This window comes from Nycticebus coucang, chromosome 16 (assembly GCF_027406575.1).
Source record: "Nycticebus coucang isolate mNycCou1 chromosome 16, mNycCou1.pri, whole genome shotgun sequence".
Taxonomy (NCBI): domain Eukaryota; kingdom Metazoa; phylum Chordata; class Mammalia; order Primates; family Lorisidae; genus Nycticebus; species Nycticebus coucang.
This window is the reverse complement of record NC_069795.1, coordinates 284,214-307,783: the sequence shown is the minus strand read 5'-3', so window position 1 is coordinate 307,783 and position 23,570 is coordinate 284,214. Positions and strand designations below refer to the sequence as shown.

The 23,570-nt window shown below is 43.4% G+C and overlaps 1 protein-coding gene across 8 annotated transcripts in view; it reads left to right on the top strand.

Moving 5' to 3' along the window:
• Nucleotides 1-2,712: 2,712 nt before the first annotated feature.
• DIP2A (disco interacting protein 2 homolog A) overlaps nt 2,713-23,570 on the top strand; it is a 117,777-nt gene continuing 96,919 nt past the window's right edge. For all 8 annotated transcript variants that reach the window (XM_053564670.1, XM_053564669.1, XM_053564666.1 and 5 more), the window contains exon 1: nt 2,713-3,032. In XM_053564670.1, coding sequence (XP_053420645.1) covers nt 2,942-3,032 — 91 coding nt within the window. In that variant the 5' untranslated portion in view covers nt 2,713-2,941. The remainder of the gene's footprint in view (nt 3,033-23,570) is intronic.

Genomic DNA, 23,570 nt, shown 5'->3' with positions numbered 1-23,570 from the left:
GTGAGGAAGCCCAGGCCATGGGAGTAGCCATGTATGGGTGTGCTGGCAGACACCCCCAATCTAGGCTCCAGCCAGCCTGCAGCATCAATTGTCAGATGTGGGAGTAAATGAACCTTCACATCATTCTAATCCCCAGCCTTTATGCTTCTCCAGCTAAGGCCCCAGATACTGTGGAGCAGAAATAAGCTGTCCCCACTATGCCCTGACCAATAGTAACGTAGAGAGATAATAAATGATTTTTCTTGTTTTAAGTCAGTAAGTATGTAGTAATTTTTTATGTAATAATATATATACCATCATGCTAGGAGGTATCCTTTCACCCAGTCTTGGCCAGGGTGTTAAATCTAAAGCCTTAGAAGACTGCTCTTGTCAATAAATCCATCTAACCAATTTTACCTTCCAGCTCCCTTCACCAATCATCCAATAATTCAGCACTAAACAAACTTTCCCAGCTCCTCCTAGTACAAGTTGGCCAAATATTACAGCTTGTTATGGGTTGAATTGTGCTCCCCTTCTCCCAAAAGATGCTGAAATCCTAACCGCCACAATGTGACCTTATTTGAAAACGGATTTTGCACATGAGCAAGTTGAATTCATTATGGCAGGTCTTTATAAAAAGGAAACCAAATCTAATGAACTTTGTAAATGATGGGTTATTTGTGCCTTCCTTTGGACAGATACATACACAAGAAGAGCACACGTGAAAGCAGAGATTGGGGTGATGTACCTATAAGCCAAGGAACACACAAAGATTGCCAGCAAACCATCAGAAGCTAGGGGAGAGACATGGAAAAGATTTTCCCTCAGAAAGAACCAAGCCTGTTGACACCATTTCAGACTTGCAGCCTCTAGAACTCTAGAGGCAATGAATTTCTACCCAGTCTGGGTACTTTGTTAACTGCAGCCCTAGGAAATCAATGTATAGGTCTTTTGAGGGGAAAGGGGTTATTGTTCCTTGTCCATTGCATTATGTTTCCATCAAAATTATAAGTCTAGCATCGGTAGGTAGGGGGAAAGAAGAGGAGTGCAGGATTTTTAGGGAGAGGTGAGCCACATGGGCAGGATTCAAAGGTTCAAGGCAATTTGGGGTCAAAACCTTTGAAGGCATGTACCCAGATATCTCCAAGCCATGTGTGATGGGCCCATCTTTTCCTAACTTAGTGTAAGAGCAGTGTCTTGTTTGTTTTATTGATTTTGGAGTTCAGTCATTCAGGGATATTAATTCTTGGGCCTGGCCCTGGTCTTTTGTGCTGCTGCAGAAGATGACAGTTTCTCCATATGTAACCAAAGAGATTCCCTCTCTTTCAACTGTTGTTCACCATCAGCTGTCTGTGATTTTTCTTAAGAGCCTGAAGGGTGCTAAGTAATAGCTATCCAATACGCTCATCGTCCCATATGCGAAATGCTTGATACTTTGCCTCCAAATGTATTCCATTTCATTACTTCACCGTCCTACTTCACCATTAGTGAGTGACTCAGCCTTGGACTCCCTCTACATCACCTGCTTTAACTGCTGCAGAATGGTTTCTCTGGAAACAGATGCTGAAATGGAGTCTGGGATACAAGACATTTGGTACCAACACCAGTGAAAGGAATGGGATGAAAGCAGGACTAGGCAGAGGAAGAAGCCAAGTGCATGGAGGCCTGTCAAAGCTTTGTCAGAAGAATAGTACTTCTAGAGCAAGTACTATTCATGATAAGTTTTCTGTTTCACCAAATGGCCAATCTTCCTTTATACTCTTGCCTCACTCAGCAAGCAGACACAGACTGCTCCAGGACATGACCTCAGGCAAAGGTGACTCTGGGTAGATGCCTGCACACCACATGCCACCCTGGCACCGCCATAAACATGTGGGGAGCAGCTCTTTCATATCCCCGAGGGTCTCTCTCAGTTTAGTCCCATCAGTCTAAATGTCTGTTCCTTTTGAAAAGAAAATGACTTACCTGAGGAATGCATGTCCTCTTCAGGCCTAGAGAGACATTAAAATGGAATCAAAGCCCTACTCCCCCATAGAGTTGTGTGTTCACTCTTGACAGTGCTTGCTGTTGATTGCTACGAGTAACTATAAACTAAACTAATTTGCACCTGACGTATGCTTCACATGCTATAGCTTCACAAGGTATAGACGATCACTAATCAATGTAATTCTGTAAACCAGTGGGCATTTCTGACGGACAACTTCGCGTCAGCCTTTACAAACGCAGCTGTTAACTGCTGCTAATCAGAGCGTGTATCCAGGGCAGCCTGAGACCAAGGCCTCGGCGGCAGTCCTCAACGTGGACCAGATAAACTCTGCTCACAGTAGCTCGGCCTCTGTCCTCCCGCGGTCACCTCACGGTCCTAGAAGGTAGCTGGTGTTCCTGCCCGGCCCAGAGCAGCGACGAGCAAACAGTACCAGGGCGACCTGAGGAACTCGCGCCCGGCGGGAACACGAAGGGTGAGGGTCGGCGGCAGGGAAGAGCGCGCTCCGGGTGCGGAGGGCATTAAACCCCAGACCAGGGCCTACGCCAAGGACGCGGCTCCGCACCTCAGGTCCCGACCAGTATCGCTCACGCCCAGAGCCTCTCAGGAGGACGCTCTCCTGCCTTATCCAATTGGATCCCCGAGCAGCCTGACGTGTCCTCTGAGCCAATGGTCGTAAGCTTCGGTGTTGCTGGGCGGGGCCTGTCCCACTGCGCACGCGCGCTCTCCACCCGCCCTACTCGCGCGCACACGCGCCCCGCGTAGGGCGGCCGGGTGTTTTTAGGCGCGTCGGGCGGCGGCGACCCTGAAGAGCCATCTGCGCCCAAGCTGGTGCGTTCTCTCGGGTTGCACCCCTGCCCTGCAGTCTTCTGTTCCCAGCCGGGCGGATGCGGGTTGTCGGGGTGAGGGGAACTACGTAGCTGCCGGCCGCGCTACAGCCGTTCTGCCCGACCCTACCCGGGGCCATCCCGCCTGACCATGGCTGACCGCGGGTGCCCGCTGGAGGCGGTTCCGCTGCCCGCCGAGGTGCGGGAGAGCCTGGCGGAACTGGAGCTGGAGCTGTCCGAAGGTGAGCGGCCCTCACCCCGGGAGCCTGCCCTAGACCCCGGTGCTCCCTCCCTTCCCCCCACCCCCCACCCCGATTTCGAGAGACCTTATCCCAACTCTCAGCCCCTTTTCGAGGGTTTCCGCTCTGGAGGGTTCTGACTAGGTGGTTTGGCCTCAGGCGCAGGAAGAGAATCACCATTTTTTGCTTTGATCCTTGCTTGTCCTAAGGCTTCAAATGTCTGCAGGCGGCCTGCGTCCTGAGAGCCCCATCCCGGTCCTGAATCTCGGGGTGAGGCGCTGCACCAGATGACTTAAGTTTCTTCATAAAACGGGGTCATTAACTTTTCTCTGCAGGTTGTTATGAGGTCAACATACTTTAATATATTCAAAGCACTTAACACTTAGGAGGTTATAGCTCACTTTGTGGAATTTTTAAGTTAAAAAAATTTGCAGTAAATGGTTGTTTGTTAAATATAGACTGGAGTAATATGGCTTCAGTGATGATGAGTGGTATTTCCCATTTTGATGTTATTCCTCCCCAAGGCCTATGTCCTGTTGTTACTTTCAACTGCCATTGGGAAAGAGTAGTCCTCCCCTAGTATCAGGGAAGCCTTGCAACCCTTGAAGAAAAGCATCTAAATGTTTCTGAACTCTTTTTGAGACTTAAATGCATTTTCAGCCTTTAGAATCCTTTTTAAAAATAATGTTATTATTCTAACTTTAAGTTTCACACTGGTATGTTTTGCTGGGGCTGGGGTAGTGAATTCTTGAAACAACATCTGATAAATATGCACTGGCATATAGTAACACATTTAATCCCCGTCCATCTTAGGTATTCAACATTTAAATTAAATTTCTGTGATATTGGCACGTTTTAAAAAATGGAACTGCGATAAGAAATGGTGAGTTTGAGAATTCTTGGTGATTAGATGATCTTGGTAAGTATGAAAAACTCAAAGGTTCTGACTGGACCTAACGTATTGCATTTGTTAAGGCTCTTCGTCTGGGGAAAATAAGGTAGATGCTGTTTAAATATGCAGTTTCAAATATGCTTTGCAAATTGCTCCTAATTTCTGCTCCAGTGTAGTCATTATTCCCTAAACTTATTGTTGTCTGGTGGTTGTATGTTTGATTGTTTGGAGTGCTGTGGCATCATAACTCACAGCAACCTCCAACTCCTGGGCTCAAGCGATTCTCCTGCCTCCACCTCCCACCTAACTGGGACTACAGGCATCCACCATAATGCCCTGCTATGTTTTGGTTGCAGCCATCATTGTTGTTTGGCGGGCCGGGCTAGATTTGAACCCACCAGCTCAGGTGTATGTGGTTGGCGCTTTAGCTGCTTGAGCCACAGGCGCTGAGCCAGAACACAAGTATTCTAATGAAAGTACTTTTCTATTGACTCCATTTATACTATTTTATACTATTGTCATTTCATTTCATTTTGTTGTGTTAAAATTTTTTTTGAGACATAGAGTCTTACTTTCTTGCCCTCAGTAAAATGTTGTCATAGCTCACAGCAGCCTCAAACTCTTGCCTCAGCCTCCCAAGTAGCTGGGACTTCAGGCACTAGCTATTTTTTTTTTTTTTGTAGAGACACAGTCTCACTTTATGGCCCTCGGTAGAGTGCTGTGGCCTCACACAGCTCACAGCAGCCTCCAACTCCTGGGCTTAAGCGATTCTCTTGCCTCAGCCTCCCGAGTAGCTGGGACTACAGGTGCCCGCCACAACGCCCGGCTATTTTTTTTGGTTGCAGTTTGGCCAGGGCCAGGTTTGAACTCACCACCCTCGGTATATGAGGCTGGCGCCTTACCGACTGAGCCACAGGTGCCGCCCGGTACTAGCTATTTTTAGAGGCGAGGTCTGACTCTGGCTCAGGCTGGTCTTGAATCCATGAGCTCAGGCCATTTACCTGACTCGGTCTCCCAGAGTGCTGGGATTACCATGCCCAGCGGATTGTACAATTATTTTTTAGTATTTTTTACTGTGTATCAGGCACTTTTGTAGGCAGTGGGGGATATAACAGTAGACAAAACCTTGAAAACAACAAAAGAGGCTTTTTAAAATTTTTTTTATTTTTGAGACAGTGTTGCTGTGGTATCATCCAAGCTCACAGCAACCTCAAGCTCCTGGGCTCAAGCAATTTTCCACCCTCAGCCTACTGAGTAGCTGGGACTACAGGTGTGCACCACCATGCCTGGTTTTTGGTAGAGATGGGGGTCTCACTTTGCTGAGGCTGGTCTCAAATTCCTAAACTCAATCCATCCTCCCACCCCGGCCTCCCAGAGTGCTAGGATTATAGGCATCAGCCACCATACCTGGCCTCTTATCATTTTAGATATATATAGGGGATGTATGGGTAAGTAAAGGTATAAGATTATGTAACATGGATATGAACCTGGAAAAGTAGCTTAAGCTGAGAAAGGGGGTGGACAAAAAAATTGTTTGAGAGTAGAGTACAGCAGCACTCAAGGAGGCAGGATCCCTGGCTTTTTTCCCCCTCCTTCTAGACTAGCCTGACACCTTTTTTTTGGCCAAAATAGGTTGGCAATTACTTGGCCAAGTCACTCTTGACCCTGCTCCCAGGGAACTTCCATACTTCTACACCTTTAATGCTGATTTCTGTAGTTTTTTGGGTTTTGCTGGGGGTTTTTTGTTTGTTTTGTTTTTTTCTGAGACAAAGTCTCACTCTATAGTCTTGGGTAGAGTGCCGTGGCATCAGCTCACAGCAACCTCAAACTCTTGGGCTCTAGTGATCCTCTTGCCTTATCCTCCTGAGTAGCTGGGACTACAGTCACATGCCACCACACCTGGATAGTTTTTTCTATTTTTAGTAGAGACGGGGTCTCACTCTTGTTCCGGCTGGTCTCAATTTCCTCAGCTTGGACAATCCACCGACCATGGCCTCCCAGAGTGCTGGGACTAGAAGATGTGAGCCACTACGCCTGGCCAATGTTGTGATTATTGTTGACATGAGGCCTCCCTGTTGGACTTGGAGATGCTTGGTGATAGAGACTATGTCTCAGGCAGGTTTTGACATCTTCACAGGGTGGCTGGCATCTGATAAGCGTCTGTGAATGTTTACTGAGTTATATCTCTAAACCTGCATCTCCTTCTGTAAAAGGAGATGAATACTACTTTTATTGGTATTCCAAGTTTCTTGTAAAGATTCAGTTTGTGAAAAGCTTTGAAATTGATGAGGTATTTTATTTGTGTAATTAAAAGGAGATACTACTAATGAATCATAGTCCTAAAACAAAGTTAGCGTTTTGTTGTCTTTATAATTTTAATAGTTTGATCAAGTACAGTTTGTAGAAAGTGGGACTCAGTCACTCTATTCTCTGACCTTCCCTGCCTCCGTTCAGTGGGGGAGATAAACTTCTAATTCAGAATACAGTAATGTCAAAATAGGATACCTTCTTCATAGCATTCATATTTGCTTGAGTGAGAAATTGCTTAAAATTTAGAGTTGTCATTGTACGTAGGTTAAAGGAAAAAGAAGCTTAACCGAGAAAAGATGTTGCCTTCAGGGGAACTAATAGTAACACCTGGCTAATCTGAAAAATCTTGCACACCTTCCCTTCAGTCTGTTGAAAGTGTCTCCTTACCTTTTTTCATAATTCATATACAATTTTCTTTTCTTTTCTTTCTTTCTTTTTTTTTTTTTTTTTGAGATAGAGTTGCACTCTGTTGTTCTGGGTAGAGTGCTGTAGCATCATAGCTCCCAGCAACCTCAAGCTTGTGGGTTTAAGAGATCCTCTTGCCTTAGCCTCCCAAGTAGCTGAGACCACAAGCAAGTGCCATTACATCCAGCTAGTTTTTTCTGTTTTTTAGTAGAGACAGGGTCTCACTCTTGCTCAGGCTGGTCTTGGACTACCATGCTCAGGGTATCCACCTGCCTTGGCCTCCCAGAGTGCTAGATTTTATTTATTTATTTATTTATTTATTTTTGAGACAGAGTCTCACTTTGTTACCCTCCGTAGAGTGCTCTGGTGTCATAGCTCACAGCAACCTCAAACTCTTGTGCTTAAGCCAGCGGTTCTCAAGTGACCCACAAGAACTGTATTAAAGGGTCACAGCATTAGGAAGGTTGAGAACCGATGGCTTAAGTGATTTTCTTGCCTCCACTTCCTAAGTTGCTGGGACTGAGGGCACCAGCTGGGACTATGGGCACTAAAAAAATGCCTGGCTATTTTTAGAGGCGAGGTATTGGTCTGGCTCAGGCTGGTCTCTAACCTGTGAGCTCAGACAGTCCACCTGCCTTGACCTAGAGGGCTGGGGTTACAGGTGTGAGCTCATACTATGCCTGCCTCTCTTGTGATTTTATTTTCCAACTTCCTCGCTGAAGTCTCATCAGCAACAGTTGTGATTGGGGTTGGGCTTCAGGGAAGGTTCTGGTCAGAGTATGCAATTATTTCTTTTTAGAGGACACATTTGCTGAATATCTGTTAAGTATTCTAAGAGGGAAATAAGACACAGCAGTGTTCTTGCTTCCTAACTTTTCTGGCTATTTCAACCTTCTTGACTTAGGGAGTCTCCTTTAGATTAAGATGAAGATGAAGGGTAGCAGTACATGGAACCCCGCTCTGAGACCCACCCCCTCAACTATGAGTTAATACATGTGGCTTCTGAAAGCATATTAGAATGTTCTTGGATGGAAATGAGATTGTTGGGGTATATAACCTTGATTTTTAAAAAGAAATTAATTTCACAATCTTTGTACTTTACCTATTACTGTAACAAATTACTGGGACACCCCTCACAGCTGATTTTGGCACACTGATAATGTACAGATTCTTGGAGCTGTTGTCCCTAAACTGCTTTAAAAAACATGGACAATGGAATAAGGTTTGTTCTTTGTTTTAGTACCCTGCAGAGAATCAGAGAGGAAATTCCAACACAATAGGCTACATTTGTCCTACTTCTACTTTATTCTGGTCAATAGGTCTATTCTGTAGCTTAAACTTTAGTCTTTTTCTTGTTTTCTTGTATTCTGATAATGTAGTCACTTGAGAAGGGGAAAAAGCTCAGGTTGTGGGTATATAGGAAGGGAATCTGTCACAAAGCTTTTTTCCTCTTTAATTCTGTTTAGTTTCTAAAATCTGTGATATAATTCTTAGTTTTCAAAATGATACACCAGCAGTGCCTTCATGGTAACAAACATTTGTTGTTCTTCCCAAATATTTTGTGGCAAATGAAAGTTGTTGTGTCCAAGTTCAATGTTATCTGTCAAAGCTCAGCTCAAATGCCCTCTGTCTTAGTCCATTTTGTGTTGCTATGACAGAATTCCACAGATGAGGTAATTTATAAAGAAAAGAAATTTATTTTGCACACTTCTGAAGGCTACGAAGTCCAGTGTTAATAAGGTGTTGGCATATGGCGAGGGCCTTCATCATCCTGTGGCAGAAGGCAGGAAGGCACAAGAGGAAAAATATTTAAAGAAATATTTTTTAGAGACCAGGCACAGTGGCTCATGCCTGTAGTCCTAGCACTCTAGCATACTGAGGCAGGTGGATTACTTGAGCTCAGGAGTTCAAGACGAGCCTAAGCAAGAATGAGATCCTATGTCTACTAAAAATAGAAAAAAAACTAGTTGGGCATTGTGGCAGGTGCCTATAGTCCCACTACTTGGGAGGCTGAGGCAAGAGGATTGCTCAAGCCCAAGAGTTTGAGGTTTCTGTAAGCTACAATGTCACCATAGCGCTCTATCCAGGGCAACAAAGTGAGGCTCTATCTCAACAACAACAAAAATACATAAGTACTGAACAAGTACTACATGATTCCACTTACATCAGAAAACTAAAACAGTCACACCCAAAGAAGCAGAGAGTAGAATGGTATTTACTGGGGTATAGGGAGGAGGGAGAATCTGGGAGGTGCTGATCAAAGGGTTTATAGTTTTAGTTATGTGAGTAACTTGTAGAGATCTGTACAGCATAGGCATATAGTTAACAATTCTTTATTATAGTCTATTTAATTGTTTGTTTTTGGCTGGGGCTAGGTTTGAACCCGCCACCTCTGGCATATGGGACTGGCGCCCTACTCCTTGAGCCACAGGCACCAGCCTATTATAGTCTATTTAAAAATCTGTTAAGAGATTAGATCTTATGTTAAATGTTCTTACCATACACATAAAAAGAGGGAAGAAGCTTTTAGCAGTGATGGTCGTGTTTTTGGTGATGGTGTTCCATAGGTGTATACTTATCTTCATATTCATCAAGATGCCTATGTTAAATATGTACTCATTTTTGTAAGTCAGTCATACCTCATATTAAAAAAAGAAATATTAGGCTCAGCACCTGTATTCCAGTGGTTAGGGCGCTGGCCACATACACCTGGGCTGGCAGATTCGAATCCAGCCCGGGCCTGCTAAGCAACAATGACAACTACAACAAAAAAAAATAGCCAGGTATTGTGGCAGGTGCCTATAGTCCCAGCTTCTTGGGAGCCTTGAAGCAAGAAAATCACTGTGATGCCACAGCACTCTACCCAGGGTGACATAGTGAGACTCTGTCTCAAAAAAGAAAACAAAACAAACAAAAAAAGGAATATCAGTACCATGATTTTAATTTTAGGATTCTAAAATTGTACACATTTTTCATTGCCAGTGATTCCATATCTGTTCAATATCTGTCTTTGTTTTACTAAAGTTTAAACGTCACTTTATCTTTGAAGCTCTGCCTTCCATTGAAGACCTCCTTATTCCCCCTTACCCCATTCTACTTCCCAGAGTCAGGAGCTTACACTCCATGTTCTTTTATGTGTTCCTTTTGTAGGATTTATCACAATATTGTAATACTTTGCTTGCTTATCTTTTCTCTGTCACTTCACAGGGACTGCTTCAAGAGGAAGTTTTGATCTCATTATTTTTCTGTTCCTAACACCTTGCAATTTTAGGGATTTTAATGTTTAATGAATTAATAAAAGAATTCAAACTTCACACAATGTTTATTCTGTTTTAAATCAAGAGTCCTCAGTAATTGGTTGAATACTTAGCTTTTTAGTGGCCTTTTTTTTTTTTTTTTTTACTAAGTAGGCCCAGGTTGGCTTGGAACCTGCCACCCCTGGTGCATGGGGCAGCATTCTAACCACTGAGCTATGGGCACCCAGCTGAATACTTAGCTTTTTAATAATAGTTTTTCAAAAATCAGTTAACCTTAGGCTCGGCGCCTGTGGCTCAAGTGGCTAAGGCGCCAGCCACATATACTTGAGCTGGCAAGTTCAAATTCAGCCCAGGCCTGCCAAACAACAATGATGGCTGCAACCAAAAAATTGCCGGGCTTTGTGGCTGGCGCCTGTAGTCCCAGCTACTTGGGAGGCAGAGGCAGGAGAATCGCTTGAGCCCAGGAGTTGGAGGTTGCTATGAGCTGTGATGCCACAGCCCTCTACTCAGGTGACAGCTTGAGGCTCTTAAAAAAAAGAAAAAATCAGTTAACCTTATCAGCAAGATAGATTTGTTCCTCAAGGAGCCATTGAACTGGGATGTGGTCTTTGTTCCTCGAAGCCACCAGGAGGAAAAAACAGAGACACTGAGATAACCCTGCCGCTGCTCCTCCCTTCTTCCAAGGAGTCAGGATGGGCTGCTGGGGTCCCGCTGGTATGATCCATTTATGTGCTTTGGGTCCACTCCGCCTGTAAGCTGAGCCTCCACTTCTCAGAACTGTCCTCAGTCTTAAGACTTTTCCTGCCAGACCTGCCTGCTTTTCCTCTCCTCTTGACAAGGATCTACTGATACCCTCCTAGTGATGGAGGGTATCAGTTCTCTGCTACCCAGCATGGTAGCCACTAGCCACATATGGCTACTGAACATTTGAGATGTACCCAGTGGGACTGGGAATTCGATTGTTCAGTTTAATTTACTTCTAATTAATTAAAATTTAAATAACCACATATGGCCAGTGGCTGTTGTGTGGACAACACAGCAGATGGTATACTTCCTTAAAGGCATCCTATTAAAGAGAAGTACTATCAATATGTATTTTGTGCAGTTTTCTACCACCACTCTTGACAAAAAGGAAGACATGGACAAGATAAAAATATGATAGGTGTGCACATTAAGGAATGCAGGAACTCTTGAAACATAGGTGGCCAGTTTTTTTATTTTTAAAAGAAGAGCTACAGGGGTGGTTATTTTTGGGTGCTTTATTTTAAGTAGATCTTTCTTAATAAATGATGGAACCACCAGTTTTTTTTTTTTAAGACAGTAAGTAAAAATTAAATATTCCTGTCTGAGTGTAGTGGCTCAAGCATGCAATCCTAGCACTTTGAGAGGCTGAAGCAGGAGGATTGCTGGAGGCATGAGTTTAAGACCAGCCTGGGCGACACAGCAAGATCCCATTTCTGTAGAAAAAAAAAAATTAGCTGATTATAGTGAAAGGAGCCTGTAGTCCCAGCTACTTGGGAAGCTAAAGTAGGAGGATCACTTAAGCGATCACCTATGAGTTCGACGCAAGCTGTGATGAAGCAACTGCACTCTAACCTGGGTGACAGAGGGAGACCTATCTCTTAAAACAAAAGATTTTTTTTTTTTTTTTTTTTTTTTTGTAGAGGCAGAGTCTCACTTTATCGCCCTTGGTGGAGTGCTGTGGTGTCACAGCAACCTCCAACTCCTGGGCTTAGGCAATTCTCTTGCCTCAGCCTCCTGAGTAGCTGGGACTACAGGCGCCTGCCACAATGCCCGGCTATTTTTTTGTTGCAGTTTGGCAGGGTCGGGTTCGAACCTGCCACCCTCAGTATGTGGCTTGGGCTCTCTGTCTCTTTTTCTGTTCTTTGTCTTTGGTTTAAAAAGATTATTCTGCAGTATGTGAAAAGGAGATTGGAGGAATCAGAAATCAGGGAGCAGAAAAATTAGCTTGAAAAACCAATTACAGTAATTTAGGGCAAGAGAATATGTTGGCCTCACAGGGCTGAACTAGAAAGATGGAGAGGGTCCTCAGAAGCAGAGCCAGAGGCTTTGTGTGAAGTGCATATTGAAGAAGGCTCACTCAGGCGTCCTCAAACTTTTTATACAGGGAGCCAGTTCACTGTCCCTCAGACCGCTGGAGGGCCAGACTATAAAAGAAAAAAACTATGAACAAATTCCTATGCACACTGTACATATCTTACTTTGAAGTAAAAAAACAAAACAGGAACAAATACAGTCACATCGCCACATGTGGCCTGCGGGCCATAGTTTGAGGACCCCTCTGACTCTGGAGGAGATGGGGCACAGAGGATGAGGCAACTCTGGGAGATCTGATGGGATCCAGAGGGCACATTTGGATACGTGGGTCTTTTACTTTCTGAAAAGGGGTAGATTAGAGGTATAAATTTGAAACACACTTGGCACATACGTAGTAATTGGACTGAATATGATTGCCCTTTAGGGAGAATTGAATAATGCAAAGGGCCTAGGAAAAAATCCCGAGGCACTCAAACACATAAAGCAAAGGCAGAGGGCGGGGCCTGTGGCTCAATGAGTAGGGCACTGGCCGGATATATCGAGGGTGGTGGGTTCCAACCCAGCCCCGGCCAAACTGCAACAAAAAAATAGCCAGGCATTGTGGCGGGCGCCTGTAGTCCCAGCTACTTGGGAGGCTGAGGCAAGAGAATCCCCTAAGCCCAAGAGCTGGAGGTTGCTGTGGGCTGTGACGCCATGACACTCTACCAACAGTGACAAAGTGAGACTCTGTCTCTTAAAAAAAAAAATAAAAAAATAAAGGAAAGGCAGAAAAGGGAGGCTTCCAGGAGGACAGAAGATAGTACCCACAGAGTGGGGTAGAACATCAACGTGAGCATCTGGGCAGCTAGGCAGGAGAGGGTTTTAAGAAGAAGAAACATTTGTGGAGGATTTTCTAGGTTGATATTCACAATGTAAAGATGACTGTCCTCTAAATCTCATTGATCTAAATCTCAATGGTCAAAGAGGTTTTATTTATTTATTTATTGAGACAGAGTCTCACTTTGTTGCCCTTGGTAGAGTGCTGTGGCATCATAGCTCACAGCAACTTCAAACTCTCAGGTTCAAGTAATTCTCTTGCTTCAGCATCCCCAGTAGCTGGTACTATAGACACTTGCCACAAAACCCAGCTATTTTTTAGAGATAGGGCCTCACTCTGGCTCAGGCTGGTCTTGAACTCCTGAGCTCAAGCAGTCCACCCGCCTCAGCCTCCCAGAGTGCTAGTGTAAAGGCAGTGAGCCACTGCGCCCAGCTAAATAAAAGACTTTTAAAAATTAAAAGACCTTCATAGCAGTCTAGATTCTGGGAACTCAGAAGGGTGGGTCAGAACAGTGAGAACTATCTGATTAGGGAAGATAGGATGGGGCAGTCAGAAGCAGATGTTTGGACAGGTGGTGGTGAAGAAAGGGTGTAGTTTTAATTGATTTACCAGAGTCTTCCAAGATGCTCCCTTAGAAGGCACAGCCAATTGTCTGGGGAAGGGGGCACTCAGAGCACAGATCCCACCCACCTCTGCCTCAGCCAGAGGTGTTTTTCCATATACACCTCTAGAGAGTTTGTTTGAACAGAGCTGTGCAGCTGAAAAATTGGAAAAGCACCAGAGTAGATAGATGATCTCTAAGTTCTCTTTCCAGTTGCAAGATTAGTCTAAGTTCTAATCATGCGTGTCCAATAAGAACTATACCACAATGTGGCTTTAGCTCACCAAGTGATGTATAAGGCATCCTTCTTCTAAATCCCTGCTATTTTAAAAGGTTTATTATCTATTTGTACACTTACGTATACTTGTTAGCTAGGAGCCATATTTTTAAGGAAGAGTATCGTTACTATTCACTGTGACATCATTATCTACCTGTATGTCCTGGATTCGTGTTCAGGGTCTTTCTTCAGTTAAACAGGGTAATTTAAATCAGTTCATAAGTACTATTGAAAATGTGGCAGGCATTCACGTCGAGCGAGTACTTTCTGGTCTATGGAAACCACAGCTAGCTTACTATAGGCTTCAGTTTGAAATTTTTTTTTTTTTTGCAGTTTTTGGCTGGGGCTGGGTTTGAACCTGCCACCTCTCGTATATGGGGCTGGCACCCTACTCCTTGAGCCATAGGCACCACCCTTCAGTTTGAAATCTTATAAAAGTTAAAAACTTTTGCATGTAGGTATCAACTTGTTTTTTTTTCTAATTGTAAAATATTTCAAACATGCACAAAAACTTAGGAAAATCGTGATTTTGCCAAATTAGCTACAGATGTTTTTATGAAGATCCATTATTGAGTGAGTTGAAACCCCAATCTGATTCCTTTTCTCATTCCCCAGCTTCTCTTCTCAATTTGGTGTTTTATCAATTTATTGCATTTCCATATATCCTTAAACAATCTAAGTGTTGTTTTGCATGTTTTAAAACTTTTTGTAAATGATCTACATGAATCCTTCTGAAACTTACTTTTTATCTCAATATTATGTTTTGAAAATTATGATCATGTTCTGGCTCATTTTAACTAACCGTTATGTATTATTGTCTCATGTGATTATGCCATGATGTATTAATTTTTAACTCCCATGTGTATTTTTGAAACAGTAGAAGATGAGCAGTCTGTAGAGTTGGCACTGCATCAGTCCTTGGAGAAGAGGGCCAGGGAAGGTGCTGAGTCCCAGCCCAGAAGAGTAGACACAAATCAGCGTGAGGGAGCTTAGGAAGGAGAGGGAAATGGAAAGAGCCGTCAGGAAGTGTGCTCGGAATTGGAGGAAGCAGGTCTAGGGTGAGTCATGGCAGGTCTGGGATGAATCTCACCAACAAAATGTTCTGGCCATGCTGTCAGTCTTAATATGGAGGTTGATGTTCCCTGCAAGGCTATGGGTATGTAAAAACGGTCATCTACTTTCTCTCCGCCACCACTTGGTTAGGGTAAATCTGAAAATTGACCAGGAGAGGGTTACCCTTCTGCAGGTAAGGCTAGGAAGCACATGTTCTCTCTCCTAACAGCATAGTAAAATTGTAGATTTATATATTTGTGCTCAGTGAAGGCCCCAAAGATGTAAGGTCCTACCCCCTAGAACATGTGAATGGGTATTACCTTATATGGAAAAGGGGTCTTTGCAAATGTGATTAAGGATCCTGAAATGAGTTGTGCATTTTTTGACCTTAAAGGCAATCACGAGTGTCCTTAGAAGAGAGAGCCACAGGAGGGAGCACCTGAGGCAGAGTGGGGTTTTGTGGTCACAGGTCAAGGAATGTCAGCAGTAGTCAGAAGCTGGGGTGTAGCCCTCATGTCACCTTGATTTGCACTCTGAGACTCATTCTGGACTGTGGGCTCCAGAGCTGTGACAGGATAAATTTCTCTTATTAGAAGCCACTAAGTTACAGCCGCCACAGGAAACTGGTCCAGTGTGACAGGACCCATCTCAAGGTGTGTGACATTCTTAGATGCAAAAGTGTTTTCATTCTTTTATTACTTCTTAGAAAGATTGTGAATTCTATTGGAGGTCTGAAGTATTTCTTTTATGTCCTGTTTAAGAGATCTTGCCCCACCTCGGGGTCATGAAGATACTTTTCTATATATATATTTTTTGGGGGGACAGAGCCTCAAACTGTCACCCTGGGTAGAGTGCAGTGACATCACAGCTCATAGCAACCTCCAACTCCTGGGCTCAAGTGATTCTCCTGCCTCCGCCTCCCAAGTAGCTGGGACTTTAGGCACCCACCACAGCGCCAGGCTATTTTTTGGTTGCAGCTGTCATTGTTGTTTGGCGGGCCTGGGCTGGATTCGAACCCGCCAGCTCAGATGTATGTAGCTGGTGCCTTAGCCACTTGAGCCACAGGCGCTGAGCTGATACTTTCCTATATTATTTATAGAAGCTCCATTGTTTTTTACATGTAGATGCATAATCTACCTGGAAGTGTGAATACAGTGTGACAGGACTCATTTCATTTCTGTTGCATGTCGTTATTCGGTTGATCCAGTACGTTTATGGGAAAGGCTACCTTTTTTTGTTGTTGTTGAGACAGAGTCCCACCCTTTGCTTTGAGCAGAGTGCAATGGTGTCATAGCTCGCTGCAACCTCAGACTCGGCTGTGGGCATTCTGCTGCCTCAGACTCGAGAAACTGCTGGGATTACAGGCTCTCGCCACGGCGCCCGGCTGTGTTTTTCATTTTTTTAGGAGTTGGGGTCTCACTCTCAGATAAGTCTCAAACTCCTGAGCTCAAGCAGTTCTCCCTCCACAGCCTACCACAGTGCTGAGATTACAGGATTGAGCTGCTGCGCCCCGTGGGCAAGGCCACCTTTGCCCCTGCTATGGACTGGTGTCTGCTCTGCTTCTCTGCTTGCCCATCTGAGCACCTACTTCCCTCTGTCTCTGAGTGGAGTAAGTCTGCCTTTTTAATTTTTGTTTTTCAAGCTTAATTTGGCTAATCTTGGCCCTTTGAATTTTCTTATATACTTTAGAATCAGTGTATCAACTTCCATACAAAAAACTTGCAAGAATTTTAGTTAGAGTTACTCAGACTGTCTCTAAAGATCTGTGCGGAGGAAAATTGTATTGTTATGGTACTGAGTGTTCAGGTTCACAAACATGGTACATCCTTTAATTTGTTTACGTCGTTGTCTTTTTTTTTTTTTTTTAGAGACCGAGTTTAACTTTATCGCCCACAGTTGAGTGCTGTGGCATCACACAGCTCACAGCAACCTCCAACTCCTGGGCTTAGGCAATTCCCTTGCCTCAGCCTCCCGAGTAGCTGGGACTACAGGCACCCGCCACAATGCCTGGGTATTTTTTTGTTGCAGTTTGGCCAGGGCCGGGTTTGAACCCTCTACCCTCGGTATATGAGGTTGACGCCCTGCCCACTGAGCCACAGGCACTGCCCTGTTGAGTTCTTCTTTAATTTTTCTCAGGAATGTTTTTAGTTTCTGGCTAGTGGTCTTAATTTATTCCTGTATTTGAGACACAGTATTTTTCAGTTCTAGAATTCCTGGGGTTTTTTTTCCCTAATTCACAAATCTCCCTTTTAGTTTCTTGAACGTATTGATAGAGTTATCTTAAAGTTTCACTACATACATCTTTCTGTAATCATTTTTCATGATTTTTAGTTATAGCTTTTTGCTCCCCTATATGCATAGTCATTTCTGATCTAATGCCAAATATTGTATATTGGTGATGATTTGTGACTGTAAATGGTTTATTTTTGCTTCAGGCAGGTAGATGGGCTAAGGGTACCTACATTCCTAGATCACCTTAATTCACAAATGAAGAAAGTGATTTGAGGCTGGCTCCAGTTGCTGCAAGGCCCGCTTTATTTTCAGTTGATATCCAATGGGTGGTCCTTCTAAGTCCCAGAAAACAACTTGGGGTGCTTTCCAGGGCCCTCCTCGTTGGTGAGCTCTTAGCTCTGTGAGTCTGTGCAAGTTTCCTTAGTTCAGTTACTTGGTTTTTACTTTTCACTTTGAAAAGTAAACCCCTTCAGGAGAAAATCGGCCTCAGACCCTCACTTCTTTTTTAGTTTTATAATGTCTTCAGATTTAAAGACAATTTCTAATGCAGTCTTTCTAGTTGGTTTAATTGGGACAGTTTGTCATACTTGTAAATGGAATTCCTCTGTGTGTATGTATGTGTGTGTGTCTGTTCAGTTTAATGAACATACTTTGCATATTTTACTTAAAACTTAGAGATAATTTGGGCCAAGAGGAGTGGCTCATGCTTGTAATCCCAGCAGTCTGGGAGGCCGAGGCAAGTGGATTGCTTGAGCTCACAGTTTCAAGACCAGCTTGAGCCAGAGTGAGAGCTCGTCTCTATAAATAGCCGGGCATTGTGATGGGCACCTGTAGTCTCTGCTACCTGGGAGGCTGAGGCAGATGAATCGCTTGAGCCCAAGAGTATGAGGTTGCTGTGAGCTAAGATGCCATAGCACTCTGCCCAGGGCGACATAGTGAGACTCTGTCTCAATCCCATAAAACTTAGAAATAAAATATTCGTTAATCTTAACATTTAGAAAGTCTGCAAAGGAGGTTGGTGCCTGTGGCTCAGTGAGTAGGGCGCCGGCCCCATATACCGAGGGTGGCGGGTTCAAACCCAGCCCCGGCTGAACTGCAACCAAAAAATAGCTGGGCGTTGTGGCGGGCGCCTGTAGTCCCAGTTGCTGGGGAGGCTGAGGCAGGAGAATCGCGGAAGCCCAGGAGCTAGAGGTTGCTGTGAGTCCTGTGACATCATGGCACTCTACTGAAGGCGGTAAAGTGAGACTCTGTCTCTACAAAAAAAAAAAAGTAAGTCTGCAAATGAATGTTTACAAATGAATGAAGCAATAGACATTCAGACCCTACTGTGGAAGCATGTCTACTATACACTAAGTGTTGAGCATGAATAATTTAAATTACAGTCAGATAGGCTCTATGGTTTTTGCATGTGTGTGTATTAGATCTGCATGTTTAAGACCACTCACTGTTTGGAAACTTTGAAAAGACTTGGAAAACAGAATTTCCACCTGTTTATATTGAGTGTAAGAATGACTTTTATTCTCTGGCTCAGTCCTTTGTGGTGGCAGGTGGTACCATGGGGCAAAATATTCATCTTCATAGATTTTCTTCACCTTTTGTTCTGTCACAGGCTTGTAGGCTGCCTGGATTTGTGGTGTTTTGTCTTGAAGTTTTACAGTGCGCGGGTGTGGCTCACCCTCATCCAGTGTCTCCTGCTCCTTCCCTGCCTGTGCAGACACCTGTGCAATCTAGCAGCAGTCTTGGGCATGCAATGCTGCCACGGCATGAGACCTGCCCTGGGAACCTGGGCTGGCTTATGTGGCCCAGATTAGGACACAGTGGACACTTAGGACGGTTTCTTTGGGAACAGTGTGAGGGCCAACACCCTTTCTAAAGAAATAAATACTGGTATCTGAGTGCAGCTCACTTGGGACACCATGGGTCACCAGATGTTTCTGATGACCACTGAGCTCTGGCTGGTGCCTATGCTGCCAGTGGTCAAGGCGATCTGCTCAAGGGCAGACCACTAGATTGGAACCTGCCTGGGCCCATGGCTGCCACCCCTGTGTCCTGCCCAGGGAAGTGTTCCTTAGCCACATTTGGTCCATAGTAGGTTTACCCAGTTGCTAACTGCTAAAATATTTGTCAGACACTCCTTTAAGACTACGGAGGGCTGATTTATAACAAGTTTCTGCTCTATTTGCTGTCCTGTGTGCAAAATCAATGCAGGGGTCTTGTATAAGTGACCACCTACTGGTCTTGCTTCCCTGTCCCCAGTTCACCTACCTGGGCTGCTCTCTCCCACCCAGCCACCTTCTGCCTCCACAGTGCCTCCTAGGCTACATACGTACTTTTACTTTATTAATTATCCTGTAATCAAATGGAGTTTTTTCTTTTGCTGTATAGTGTGTGAATTTTAACACATGTATAGATTCATGTAACCACCACTGTAATCAGGGTGCATGATAGCACCCTCACCCCCAGACACTCCTCTTCTGTGCTTGTGCAGTCACCATGCTGCAACTCCTGACCTGGCAGCCACCGACCTGTTCACTGTCCTTATGGTCTTGTCTTTTCAGGAATGTCATATAATTCACTCAGTGTAATGTCTTTGAGATTCAGCCACACTTTTTGCATGTATCAATAGTCTGTTCTCATTGCTGAATAGTTTTCCATGATATGATTTTATACTATAGTCTGTTTATCCATTTGCTTGAAAGCTGTTTCTAGTTTTTGGAGATTATGAATAAAGCTGCTATAATCATTTGTATATAGGTTTTCATGTGAACATACTTTTTATTTCTCTAGGATAGATAATCAAGAGTGGAATTGCTGGTTCATCTGGTGAGTGTAAGCTTAGCTGTACAATTATATACTTCTGAACTGTTTTTCCGAGTGGCTGTACTATTTTGCATGCCTGCCAGCAACGTGTAAAATTCTTGTTGTTCACAATCCTTGTCAGCACTTGATATTGTCAGTATTTTTTTTATTTTAGCCATTCTAATAGGTTTGTAGTGCTATCTCATCATGGTTTTAATTTACATTTTCCTAATAGAAGGAAAATAAGAACAGAAATCAATGAAATTGAAAATGGAAAAATATGGGGGAAAAGAAGAGCAGAGAGAGAGAGAAGGAGGGAGGGGTGTGTGCCACACCTTTTGGGGGCAAGACATGATTGTAAGAGGGACATTACCTAACAAATGTAATCAGTGTAACCTGGTTTCTTGTACACTCAACGAGTCCCCAACAATTAATTAAAAAGAAAATGGAAAAATAAGAAAAAGATCAGTGGGACCAAAACCTGATTCTTTGAAAAGATAATAAGATTGATAAACCTCCAACAAGATTGACAAGTAAAAAATACAGGTTATCAAAGACACAAAAAAACAAATTACCAAAATCAGGAATGAAAGAGATGTTATCATGACTGACTACAGAGACATTAAAAGGGTGATGAGAGAATACTAGTAACATCTGTATCCAGTCACGTGCTGTATAACATTTCAGTCAATGACAGACTGCGTATACAGTGGTGGTTGTATGAGATTATAATGGAGCTGGAAAGTTCCTGTGGCGTAGTGTTGCTGTGGCCACTGTGACGTGTGGTGCAGCACACGCCTCATCTTTGTGGTGATGCTGCGTAAACTGACCTGGGCTGCCAGTTGTGTGAATGTGTACCACTATCACTGTGTAGTTCGTATCACTCAGGAGTGCTGGTGACTGTGTCGCTAGTTTATGTATTCACCATACCATGTTTTATTGTCAGAGTGTGCTCCTTCTACTTATTTTTAAAAAGTTAACTATAAAAGAGCTTTAGGCAAGCCCTTCAGAGAATATCCAGGAGGCAGCATGCAGCATTGTTATCTAGGAGATGACAGCTCCATGCCAGTTATACCCCCTGAAGACTTTCCAGTGGGACAAGACATAGAGGTAAAGACAGAGATATTGATGGTTCTGACCCTGTGTGGGCCTAAGCTAATATATGTTTTTTGTGTCTTAGTTTTTAACAAAAAAGTTTAAAAAGTTAAGAAAAATTAATACAAAAAAGCTTATAGAATAAGGGTATAAAGAAGGAAAATATTTTTATGTAGCTGTACAATATGTTTGTATTTTAGGGTGTTATTACAAGAATCCAAAAATAAAAAACTTTTTTTTATAAAGTGAAAGTTATAGTAAGCTAAGGTTAATTTGTTACTGAAGAAAATTTTTTTTTTTTTTGGTTGCAGTTCAGCCGGGGCGGGTGTGAACCCGCCACCCTCGGTATATGGGGCCGGCGCCTTACCGACTGAGCCACAGGCGCTGCCCTATTGAAGAAAATTTAAGAAATAAATTTAGTGTAGCCTTAAGAGTTCAGTGTTTATAAAGTCTGTGGTGATGTGGAATAATATCCCAGGCCTCCATATTCATACAGCACTGACTCACCCAGAGCAGATTCCAGTCCTGCAAGCTCTATTCATGATAAAGTCCCTATGCAGGTGTACCTTTCTTTAACAATCTGTTATGCCATCTTTTTACTGCACCTTTTCCATGTTTGGATACACAGATACTAATATTTATCATTGTGTTAAAATTGCCTTCTGTGTTCATTGCAGTCACAGGCTGTGCAGGCTTGTAGCCCAGGAGCAAGAGGCCATCACATGCAGCCTAGGTGTGTAGCAGGCTGTGGCCTGGTGTGTAGGCAGACTTTGTGATGCTCACACAACAACAAAGTCACGTAGCAACACATTTCCCAGAATAGATCCTGATGTTGTTAAGTGATGTATGACTGTCCTTCAAAACAACTTAGATGCAATGATCAATTCCTTGAAGACCAAAAACTACCAAAACTCATACATAACGAAGCAAATAACCCACATAGTCCTATAACTACTAAATAAATTGAATTTATAGTTTAAAAGCCTTCTGGAAATCACATCTGCAAGTCCATATGGTTTAACTGGCAAATTCTTTTTTTTATTTAAAAAAGTAATATCACCAATGCTACATGTCTCTCCCATGTATTTTAAAACTTTTTACCTTGAAATAATTTTAGACTCATAAGAAGCTGTGAACACAGTATACAGAATTCCTCTAGTGTCCCTCAGTAACATCTTACATAACTATAACACATTGTCAAAACTGTCTTCTATATATGTGTGTACATATATATATATATATTTTTTTTTTGAGACAGAGTCTCACTTTGTTGCCCTTAGCAGAGTGCGGTGGCATCACAGCTCACAGCAACCTCAAACTCTTGGGCTTAAGCGATTCTCTTGCTTCAGTCTCCCAAGTAGCTGTGACTATAGGCATCTGCCACAACGCCTGGCTATTTTGTTGTTGTTATTGTAGTTGTCATTGTTGTTCAGTAGGCCTTGGCCGGGTTTGAACCGCCAGTACTGCTGCATGTGGCCAGCGCCCTAACCACTGAGCTACAGACACCAAGCCTTCCATATATTCTTTTTTGTTTGTTTTGCTTTATATACAATTTGAAATATTTTCATCAAACTGGTTAACATAGCCTTCATGACCTTTTCTTAGTTATTGTGTTAAGACATTTATATTCTACATTTAATAAGTTTCATATGTACTCTTGTAAGATGCACCCTAGGTATGATCCTACCAATTCATATATTATTAATTACAAAGGATTTCATGTGCTAAAAAATTTTAAAGAGTTCAATCACCTCTTTACGACTGACAGTATTCTGTATTAAAGATGTGTGTTAAAATTTTTGCTTTTGTTTTTTGATGGACCATTATGCTGTTATGTGTAGCACATACTACTATCCTTGTTCCTGTGACTTGACAGAGTACTTGTGTTGCTAAGTCAAGGACTTGGTGATAGTGCATGAGGTTTGGCCTCTGCAGCCCTGAGTGAGGCCTCTCCTCCCCGAAGCAGTGGAGTTCAGCCAGGGCCACGAATCATGCCCCTACATGGAGAGGTGGAAAGAACAGCTGCCAGCCCACAGAACGCTGGAGCAGAATATCCTGGGGATGGGCCCGGGCATCAGTCCAGAGTTCCACAGCCGCCTGGATGCTCAGCCAGAGGAGAGTTCCGCTTGTCAACCTTTAAGTCAGGGTCACACCAGTTCTGTGTGACCCTGTGGATTATGGTGCTTGGTGTTGCTGTTTGTCTCTTTTTTTTTTTGGTTGCAGCTGTCGTCGTTTGGAGGGCCTGGGCTGGATTCGAACCCGCCAGCTCAGGTGTATGTGGCTGGCGCCTTAGCTGCTTGAGCCACAGGCATTGAGCCTGTTTGTCTCTTTTGTATTTATGTTGCTTTGTTCTGCAAGGGAATGTGTACTGATATTGGGGTCAGAAAACTTGGATTTCAGTTCTTTCTCTATTAGCATGCTAGCTTTGTGTCTGGATTCCATTTCGGAATTCTTCTTTACTTGGCTTGGTAGGAAGCTATGCACTTGATGGAGTGTGAAGTTAGGGTGCATTAAATTAGATCCATGAAAATATGGTAACTAGGTATACATGAAAATTGAATAGTTGGTTATATCCAAATGTTTAAGTAAAAAAATGGCTTTTGGGATATCTGGAGCCTTAGGCAGGTAGTTGGGATGTTTCATTTCTCCCTTCTCCTTAGGTATCTTCACCATCTTAACATTCATTTAAAATGGGAACATAGAAGGAATGTTGCTAGGACATGAATAATTTTTAAGTACTCTGGA